At 41.9% G+C, this 9,732-nt stretch overlaps 1 protein-coding gene and 1 pseudogene across 3 annotated transcripts in view; one reads left to right on the top strand and one right to left on the bottom strand.

Annotated features, from left to right (window-relative positions):
* The first annotated feature begins 328 nt into the window (after window positions 1-328).
* Window positions 329-9,732, top strand: part of NDEL1 (nudE neurodevelopment protein 1 like 1) — a 56,355-nt gene continuing 46,951 nt past the window's right edge. For 2 of the 3 annotated variants that reach the window (XM_016222450.2, XM_016222449.2), the window contains exons 1-3: window positions 330-426; window positions 8,202-8,299; window positions 9,422-9,575. In XM_016222450.2, the coding sequence (XP_016077936.1) occupies window positions 8,214-8,299; window positions 9,422-9,575 (240 nt within the window). In that variant the 5' untranslated portion in view covers window positions 330-426; window positions 8,202-8,213. Of the gene's footprint in view, window positions 427-8,201; window positions 8,300-9,421; window positions 9,576-9,732 lie in introns of all 3 variants that reach the window. The other variant, XM_016222448.2, reaches the window with a different exon arrangement.
* LOC107544504 (bifunctional methylenetetrahydrofolate dehydrogenase/cyclohydrolase, mitochondrial pseudogene) lies at window positions 4,061-6,699 on the bottom strand (annotated as a pseudogene).

Below are 9,732 nucleotides of genomic sequence, written 5' to 3'. Positions count from 1 at the left end.
ACTTGAAGGACCTCGGAGGCCGGTTCTCGCCGCGGTGCCGCCGCTTCCGGACTGCGGAGCGCCCTCGGGAACGCGAAAGGCCCGACGGCCGCAGGACCAGGCGGCCGGGAGCGCCTGCGCACTGGCCGCCGCCAGCCTGACGTCAGCGCGCCGGCCCGACCCAGCCCCTGTGACGCCATCCTTCCCACAGCCCCGCCTTGGCAGCTCGCGCGCATGCTCCGAGCCCCGCCCCCGCGCGTCACAGAATGGCCTCGGACACCCAGGCAGCCCCTGACGTGTCGGGGAGGAGCCGGCGCGGAGGTGCGCGGAGTGGAGCTCAGGGCTGCAGTGGGGAGCGGAGCTGAGCGGCTGGGCGGGCCTGGTGAGGCCAGCGGAGCGGAGACGTCGGTCGGGTGGCGGCGAATATGCGTTTTTGATACGTTGGAGGTGAGCCTGCCGTGCGGGGCCGCTCCGAGGGTGCCGGTCCGGACCTGCGGCGCCGAGGCCTGTCTCTGGGGAGCCTGCCGGGCCCTGGGGCTGTCTGAGGCCCCGCCGGGCCGGACCCGGGCCGGGTTCTGGGGCGGCCGGCCCGGGGGCAACTGTTCCAACCGCTCTAACTGCTCCCCGGCCGCCCTGGTCCGAGGCGTGGTCCACGAGGGGCGCCCGCAGGGGAGCGCGCTCGGCGGCCTCCAGAGGATGTGCGGGCGGACGGAGGCCGGGACGTGGCACCGTGGGCCTGGGCGCTGGTGGCTCAAGGAGTGGCTCAGCTGAAGTGGCAGCGGCGTCTCCAGCCTTCTCCCCGCCCCTTCCCCGTCCATCCCTTCAGCCGGGAGGGTAGTATGGAGCCGGGCTGAATTGAGCTCTCTTCGCTTCTCCCGTCCGGGGCGAGCGCGGAAGCGGCCCTCGTTGGGCTCCGCGGCTTCCCCGTGACTGACTCCCCGTCCCGACTCCCAGTCACCCCTCTTAGAGTTCAGGGAAGTGTCGTCAAACGGGCTTGGGTGGCTTGTGCTCGCCTCTTTTTTGCTGGTAAGCGGCGAAGTAGCCCTTTCAGTTTTGCGAAGGGAGTGAAGGGTCTCTCGCTCCAGCGCCTGCACACATTTTAGAGCCCCCTCGCTGTCTCTCTCGAACCTCAGCACCCTGTGGTTGGGCCTCATTCTGTTATCGCCATTTAACGGATGGGAAAATTGAGCCCGAGTGGGGTGGGATGTATTAAGTGTTTTATACTGTGGATTCTACCAACTTGTGAGCGGGTTCGCTTGGTTCAGAATTTACGTTTCTAAGGGTCAGAGTTACAGAGTTTTTTTTGGTGGGATTTTTTAATACCCTTCTCTGCTAGAAAGGAACGCAGAAAATTTGACTTGCCAAAAATATACCAGAAGCTAGTAGAAGACTTAAGTATTTTTGAGCAGACTCACCTAGAGTAGGAAATTGCTACTCAGTTACAAGAAAGAACCTACTCTGAAACGTGCTCAGGGGTTGCTGGCTAGTTACGTCGTATGATAAATTGTGTTCTTAATTCACTTTGAAATAGAATAATGGCTTTGCTAAATCATGAACTTGTTGATATAGCATGAACTCATGGGTTGAAGAGAAGTAAAGGGGAGCTGAGTAAGATCTCTTCTGGATTTTTATTAAAATCATTTAAAATTGGAGATCGTAAGGAATAGAGAAAACCTTGGGCTAGCCCTGTTAGAGGTTGACTTGGTCCAGCTAGAAGTTGTTAACTCTAACAAAACTGTTCTTTTTTTAGTTCTGTTTTGACTCTTAATTAAATAAATTGAAGTAGGATAATGAACACTTAGAAATATGTAGAAATCTGAGTAAAAACTTAGATCTTGCTTTCATGACAACTGCAAAACTTATTCTCATTTTAAACCATGTCGAGATAAATTTGGTTACTTAAAGCTTAAAATTACTCCGGATGTACGTTTCTGAGCATTTCATAAGGTAGGAAAAAGAAGTCTGATAGTCAGGACCAAAAGGGAGACCACATTTATGATCAGCTTTGAAAAGTTAAACATTCTGTAAATGTGCCTTTGGGAGAAGTAGAAGAAAAACACACGTATTACTACCTACAGCAGGGATTTTCAACCGGTGTGCTGCAAGAATTTTTAATAATGCAATACTTGACTGTTTAGTCAAGGGCACTGACCTCTTTTCCCTTAGATTGTCAAATAAAAAAAGGTCAACAGTTAACACAACAGTAGCCATCTACTGTTATACCTATTTTTTTTTATCATTTCGGCAAAATATATTTTTTGATGTGCTGCAGAATTTTAGTAATTAGTTTGTATGTGCCATGAAATGAAAAAGGTTGGACCTACAGTGAGGTCCAAAAGAACTTCTAATCTATTGCATTCTACAACTATTAACAAGAAGACGCTATCATATAAAGTGGATTTTCTTACCATTGCACAAAGAGTAGTTTCTTTGTAAATATAGCATTTTGGACAGATAGTTTTATACCCAAATGAGTTGATATGTCAGTTGCTAGATACCTGAAGGTCATGTACAGTATGATACTGTCCCATGTAAAAGTTGTGATGCTTTAGAGATTCATAACTCCATCCATATGAGACATGGTATTGAGGGACGATTTGGGTAGCAGAGGAGAGAACATAATTATCTGCATTTTAGCTTCAGGAGATTATAAATGCATTGTTGAAACTTTTTTTTTTAGTGGTATAGTTTTCTATACTGGCTAACTTTGTATAGCCTTAATATCTCTAGTTACAGAGTTTCAAATAACACTGTAACCTGAAGCAAACTGAACAGACTGTCTTTGCAGCCCCTGCAAAGGTCTTTTGAATATCTACAGGAGTAGCAAACTGGTGTTACTTGTAAAAAAAATTCAGTTTTTGGAATGAGTAAGTCCGATGTATACAACTGGAATAATAAAGCTGGATAATACCAGTTAAGCAGTAAAAATGAGGTGGGACCACAGAGGACTTTTTTGTTAATTTTTAATCTGGCTCTTTAAGACTATTCCAGAAAAGGTTTTAGAAGAGTTTTCAGTAATGGTGGTATCACTGGAATATGCATATAACTTCTGGAAGTGATTAATTTTAAGGGATCATTTGTATGCTATAAGTTCTGAAACATTTACTTTTTTCCAATCAGAAGTGCTTTATTAAAACAAAACAAAACCCCCCCACAAATCCTTTAATCAGAAAGTTTGATTAAATTCAGTATTAACTTAAGCTTTCAAAAACCTATTGGGGAAAGCCAACAGGTGTATCAGAGAAAAGCAGGCAGCTGCTGACAATTCTTGGGTGGAAAAGTAAGTTGCATACATACACAAGCTGCCCAAGTTTTGTTTTTCAAAAAACAGGTTTCAAGATCTACCACAGAAACCATATAGACACCCCCAACAGTACAAAAATTTAACATTGAAGTTTAAGAATATAGGAAAAACCAAATATGACAATACCCATGAATTATTTATTAAAGAAGCCGTTCAGTCCTAGTGGAGAGACCTCAGAAATGGTAACACAGAAAACAAGGGCTAGTAGCACATGGAACAAACCTAGAAGTTTTCCCAATGACTGACTAAGCTATAAAATAGCTCAGGATACTGTTAACATGTAGCTTTCAGTCAAAACCTATAAAACTGGTAGATTTTTTTTCTACCCAATTACCATGATTTCTTCCTTTTTACCTTTTCCCTAATTTCCTCTAGCAACATTTTTCCTTTGGTTTCACCAAAAGGTTTGGAACCTAAAGTGAATATCAACTCTTACTGGGATAGCACTTGGGAGATGCAGTCTTAGAAAAGGCAGTGTAACTGAAGTGGTCTGACAAAGTTAGGCAGCCATTCTCAATGTGACACTGTCCCCCATGTTAATAACTAGGTTAATGGTTTCGCTTATGGCTGGATCACATGACCCAGTGCAATAATGTGTGCTCCCTGGTAAGGTGCTGCAGACCTGTGTGTGCAAACACCCACCATTTAAGCTTTCAAAAAACACAAAGCATCATTTAAAACCATGTCAGTAGAATAAGAAAATACTGCATTTCTGTTGGCCTGTTTTGCCTCTTGAATTGGCTTGGAGTACTGTTCATGATACAGAAGACACAATTGTTAATTAGTTGCCACTACAAGCTACTTAGAATTCAGTACTTCCAGATCTTCAATCTTCAGCACCTTTTTTGCACCAATAATGGGTTTCTTCATTAGCCTCACCCCTGTCATTTGATCAACACCCCCAGGGAGTGGAGTGATGTCACCAGCTTTTTTCCGGACTCCTTCAAAATCAACATCTCCAACCAACTAGAGTTTAGCAGTGATGGGATCTTGAATATTTACTTATTCCCACAACAATGATGGCTGCTCCTTCCTTGATTATATCTGCCATGACCAGATTTGGAATGCCTGCAGTGGAGACCACAATATCTGCAAGAATTGTATGTTTCTTCAGCTGCTCTTTGGGAGTGTATCGAGATATTTTAACAGTGACATCACCTCCAGGACGTTTATGTGGCCAGTTGTGTGTAGTACCATTGCAGTGGGCATTCCAACATTTTTTGACTTAACAGCTACAATCATATTCTTCCCTAGGGTTGGAATGCTAGCTCGATTATTTCCCATATACCCCATGGGGTAGCCGGTAACATGGAATACACGTCTGACAAACACATCCGCCCCACCTTAATTACACAAAAGCCATCAACATCCTTGTCTGGAGAAACAGCATTGCAGGTCTTTCATCAGTGTGCTCATAAGAGGCAGCTGAGTAAGGAGGCCGTCTACAGTATCATCATGTTTATTGATTAAATTCAACAGTTCTTACTCTGAAATTGAAGCTGGTTTTACAGTTGTCTCACTGATGATTCCCACATCTGCCGCAGCCTTGGTTTTGTTGAGGACGGGAATGACTTGCAGGATTCTCACCAAACCGGACCGAGCTCAGGTGTGGCTGTTTGTTGCCTGATGCCACCCACTCTTCCACCTCCTGCTGCACTTCCTGCTTGAGATTTGCTTGGCAAGTTTCCTTCCAGAAATGACACCAGCCTCATTTTGAATTGCTGAGAGGTGCAAGGGATGATGGTGGAGATGGCACTTCTGTGTGTGGCCAGAGCTTGGACACTATGTAGACACAAGGGAAGCGGTAGCCATGATGCCAGGAGAGCCTGAAGCACATTTATTTTGTGATTAGACTTGAAAGGTCCACTACTGAGCTACCAGGTTTTTTGTTTTTGTCTTTTAATCTTCACCTTAGTAGGGGGAGAAACATCGTGATATGAGAGAGAAACCGATCGGTTGCCTCCCATACCACACCCTGACGGGATCAAACCCTCAGCCTAGGCATGTGCCCTGACCTGGAATCGAACTCACAACCTTTTGGTGTATGGGACAATGCTCCAGCCAATCAACCCACCCTGCCAGGGCCTGAACTACCAGTTTTTTTTATAACTTAATGAAATTTATGCTGCATTTACTGTGTGTCGAGCTCTGTACAGAGTACAAATATTAACTCAATCTTCTTAACAATCCTATTTTAATTATCCTCATTTTACAGGTGAGGAAATGGGGCACTGAGTGGTTAAGTTGCTTGCCCAAGGTTAACTAGTGAGTAGTGGAGTCTGATTCAAACCAAGGCAGTTTGGCTTCAGGATCTAGGTTCTTTTTTTTTAATGTTTTTATTGATTGATTTTAGAGAGAGAGGAAGGGGGGAGAGAGAAACATCGATGGGAGAGAGTAACATTGATTGGCTGCCTCCTATAGGTCCCCCACTGAGGATCCAGCCCACAACCCGGGCATATGCCCTGACCAAGAATCGAACCTGTGACCCTTTGGTGACTGGGACAACACTCAAGCACCTAAGCGACACTGGCCATGGCAGGGATCTAGGTTCTTAACCACTATGCAGTGCTGCTCTTACTGCCTGTTTCCTGGTTAAATGTTTTTAATTGGTTTATATTGTAAAAGATGATGGTCATTTTAGTAAAAGGTTTCTGGCGTAGATTATAATACTGTTTGAAGAGCCAGTAAGCAAGCTGTAAAAGTAGCCTGTTATAGAAAAATTGTCAATGTTCAGTCCACATAAGATTTAGCAGGAATAGGGTTATAAAGTTAGTGTTACTTACTAATCAGAAACATACTTGAGGAAACATAAGTCTAGCCCAGATTCTCATTAGATGGAAAAAACTGAGATTGTAAGACATTAAGCAGGTTGCTTGAGGATTTAATGGTTGAATTGGAACCCTGGAACCCAGTTTCAGCAGCACTCCCAACTCTGGGGGTTTACGTTTTAATGTTATACTTTAAGGATATCTCCAGGAGTAGAATAATACAGGGCTATTCAGATTAGAGGAGGGTGCATTTGGTGCACTAAATATTTATCCAGTTCTTAACAATGTTTGATACATAGTAGGTGCTCAGTAAACATTTGCAAGCATGCTGTACTTTCTGTAAGCAAGGTGTTATGCTTCAAGGAATACTTTGCATTTATAGAAGGGATCCATCTCTTTTCAAAAACTAAGGCTGATTGGTAATTTAAAATAATTGGAAGATTGACTAACAGATGTCAAAAGTAATAATAGATGGTGTGGTCGGGAGAGACTTGACTAATACAGAAAAAATTGCAGTGAGCCACAAGGGAATGAAGCTACATGTTAATTTTACTCAACCGGAAACCACCCTTGTACTTCTTTGGTGTATACCCACTCTGAAATTGAAGTTCTATCTGTGACTTTTTGCTGAACCTTCATGAGTGGCATTCTACAACTCCAAGTTTTTATGAATTCGCTTTTAAAAGCTGGCCTTGAATTCTTGTTGCCTGGTTTGGATTAGGTTGAATCAATTTTGGTTTAATTTAGTAAGTACAGTATTATTGAGTATTTGTAAGCCATGTGCAGGGGTAGAAATAAGTAAGAATAATACACAGCCTAATAAGAGGACATAGAAGTGTAAGCTATGTGGTAAATATATTCATGAAAGCATGTGTTGGATACAGAGGTAGCCAAGAGTGTGGGAGATTTTAGTGCTATCTGGGTGAGGGCGGGAAAGGCTTTCTGGAAAAGATGACAGCTAGGTTTTAAAGTATAAATAGGAGCTTTCCAAATACACAAAGAAGGAATAGCCATTCCAGGTAGAGAAAACATCCAGAACCGAAACAGAATGGTGTGTTGAGACCACTTTGAACAGCATTGTTGGAATATAAAGTGGGATGCTTGGGGAGGGGGTTATAGGAGGTTAGACTGTTACAGAACTTTTGCTTCTTGAAGTTAGGCGTGAATCTAGAGGGAACTCAATGTCTTCGGTATTTCATTTGTCCTTGACAATCAGTTGGAAGCTTTAGGTAGTCAGTCCAAATGCAAGGTTAATTAAATAGGTATTTTTTTTCCTCCCCATTCTGAACACCTTGGGAGAAGAACCAAGATGAAAGAACATTGAAATTGGAGGATTAGTGGATTTAATGGAAGAAATTTTTGGACTTAGAAGATAATTAACAGGAAGGTTTTAGAAATATAATAATAGTAAATGATTGGGAATGTGGTATGTGATCTCCTAGTATGATCACCTGGCATGAATGTTTCAAGCAGGTGGTTTGAAGCAATTCTACAAGAGAGAAGGGCATGCGGTAGCATCAGCTCTGACAATAAGCTTGTTTCTGTCACCTGATTCCCAGAAGGTCATTTGGCTTTAAGCCAGCTGCTGAAGCCCTGTGTGCAGGATGATTTTGTTGGTTCAGTTCACCGAACCTAGGGCTGTGACCAGAAGTGCCTTATATCAAATAATTTTGTTGATCTCCTCTCCTATCATGATCTCATCATAATATTGGTGGCCCCCAATATTGAGGGTGGAGCAGTGAGGTGATTTATGTGCCTGGGTTACAATAAAGAGTTAAGCACTCCCCCGGCCGGGCGTGGCTCAGTGGTTGAGCATTGACCTAGGATCCAGGCGATCGGGGTTCGATTCCCGGTCAGGGCACATGCCCTGGTTGCCGGCTCGATCCCCATTCGGGGGCGTGCAGGAGGCAGCCGACAATGACTCTCTCATCATTGATGTTTCTCTCTCTCTCTCTCCCCCTCTCCTTTCCTCTCTCTGAAATCAACAAAGATATATTTAAAAAAATAAATAAAAAAAAATTAAGCACTCTTGGAATCTTTCATGTTAACTCCTTCTAAAATACTGCAGTTTTGGTGTTATCCCAGATTTTATCTTTTACTTAGATTCCTGGGTTCTCTATTAATTTATGTTTGTTTTTAATATTTCACAGGCTTTCTTGATCATGGATGGTGAAGATATACCAGATTTTTCAAGTTTAAAGGAAGAAACTGCTTATTGGAAGGAACTGTCCTTAAAGTATAAACAAAGGTAATGTTGAAAAGCATCCTAAAAATAGGGCAGGGCATTTGGAATACACCATCTCTAGCATGTGCATTTTTAAAAACATAAAGCTAAAATTAGAGTTTCAGACTTAGGGTTGGGATTCTAGAAATAGTCATAGCATTGCTTGTATTTAAATAGTACAAAAATGCCATAAATCCTTATATTACTCAAATTATTAAAATAGTAAGAAAACTTAGTATCATTTGTGATTTTTTTTTTTCCTGGTAGTTTACCTCCTTTTATTCTTACTACTCTAATTGGCCACCTTTGGCCTGCTGTGTGCATTGATTCTACCTCATCATTTCAGTCTTTTGGAGATTCTGATAGGCTGTGTAGGGCTTCATATAGCAGACCTGAGTTCTCTTCAGCAAGTGTTATCGGTGCCTGGATCCAGAAGCTTTGCCGGAGGGGAGAAGAGCTTCGGGTGTATGGAGCATTTTATAAAATCTCAGTTATTTTAATTAGTTGGGAGAACGTTTACATAATCTTTTGAGCACCAAAACTTTCTTAAATTTCTTTTTAAAATTGAATTTTTCTAAAATATATATACATTTTCTTACTTTGGTTAACAGAGTTTTCTAAGCCTTATCAAACCTTTTATTATTATTTCATTGTTGTTGCCGAAGCCAGTTATGTTGTGCCAGTGGGTATAAAAGGTATGTGTCTATGGCAGGCATTCTTAATCTTTTTTTGTGCCATAGACGCCTTAATAGGCTGGAGAAGTCTGTAGACCCCTTCTCAGAATAATGTTTTTAAATGCATAAAATTAAATAATAGAATTACAAAGGAAACTAATTATACTGAAAAACTTAGCTAAATATTGAACTAATTTGTGGTATAGTAATATGTGTTTCTTCATTAATACATTAAATAAGGAAGAGCTAGCAGTGAGTATATTAAATGTGAGTCCTTTTAGGGCTTATAACTTTCATTGAGCCTTGAATATAGAGTGAGAGAGGTAAAACAGATTGTCTTTATTATTTAGTATATTTTATTAAAGCATAGCATTCAGACAAAAATTCTTGAATTGATATATAATTGTCTTCAAGATGATCCTTATAGTTCCTACTAACTACAACTCATCTTTCCCACTTTGTTTTTGATTAGCTTCCAGGAAGCTCGGGATGAGCTGGTTGAATTTCAGGAAGGAAGCAGAGAATTAGAAGCAGAGTTGGAGGCACAATTAGTACAGGCTGAACAAAGAAATAGAGACTTGCAAGCTGATAACCAAAGACTGAAATATGAAGTGGAAGCATTAAAGGTAATTGTGGCAGTAGAGGTTCTAGTGTCTAATGTACTATGTTTCATTAAAATGAGAAATGTATTTTTTAAAGGGGAGCTTAAGAGCAGCCGGCAACAAAAATGTAAAAATAAGCTTAAAGTGAATTTTGACAAACTGTTTTCTTTTATGGAACTAA

This window comes from Miniopterus natalensis, chromosome 17, assembly GCF_054644295.1.
Source record: "Miniopterus natalensis isolate mMinNat1 chromosome 17, mMinNat1.hap1, whole genome shotgun sequence".
Taxonomy (NCBI): domain Eukaryota; kingdom Metazoa; phylum Chordata; class Mammalia; order Chiroptera; family Miniopteridae; genus Miniopterus; species Miniopterus natalensis.
Note: the sequence above shows the minus strand (reverse complement) of the source record. Positions and strands in the feature narration are given on the sequence as shown.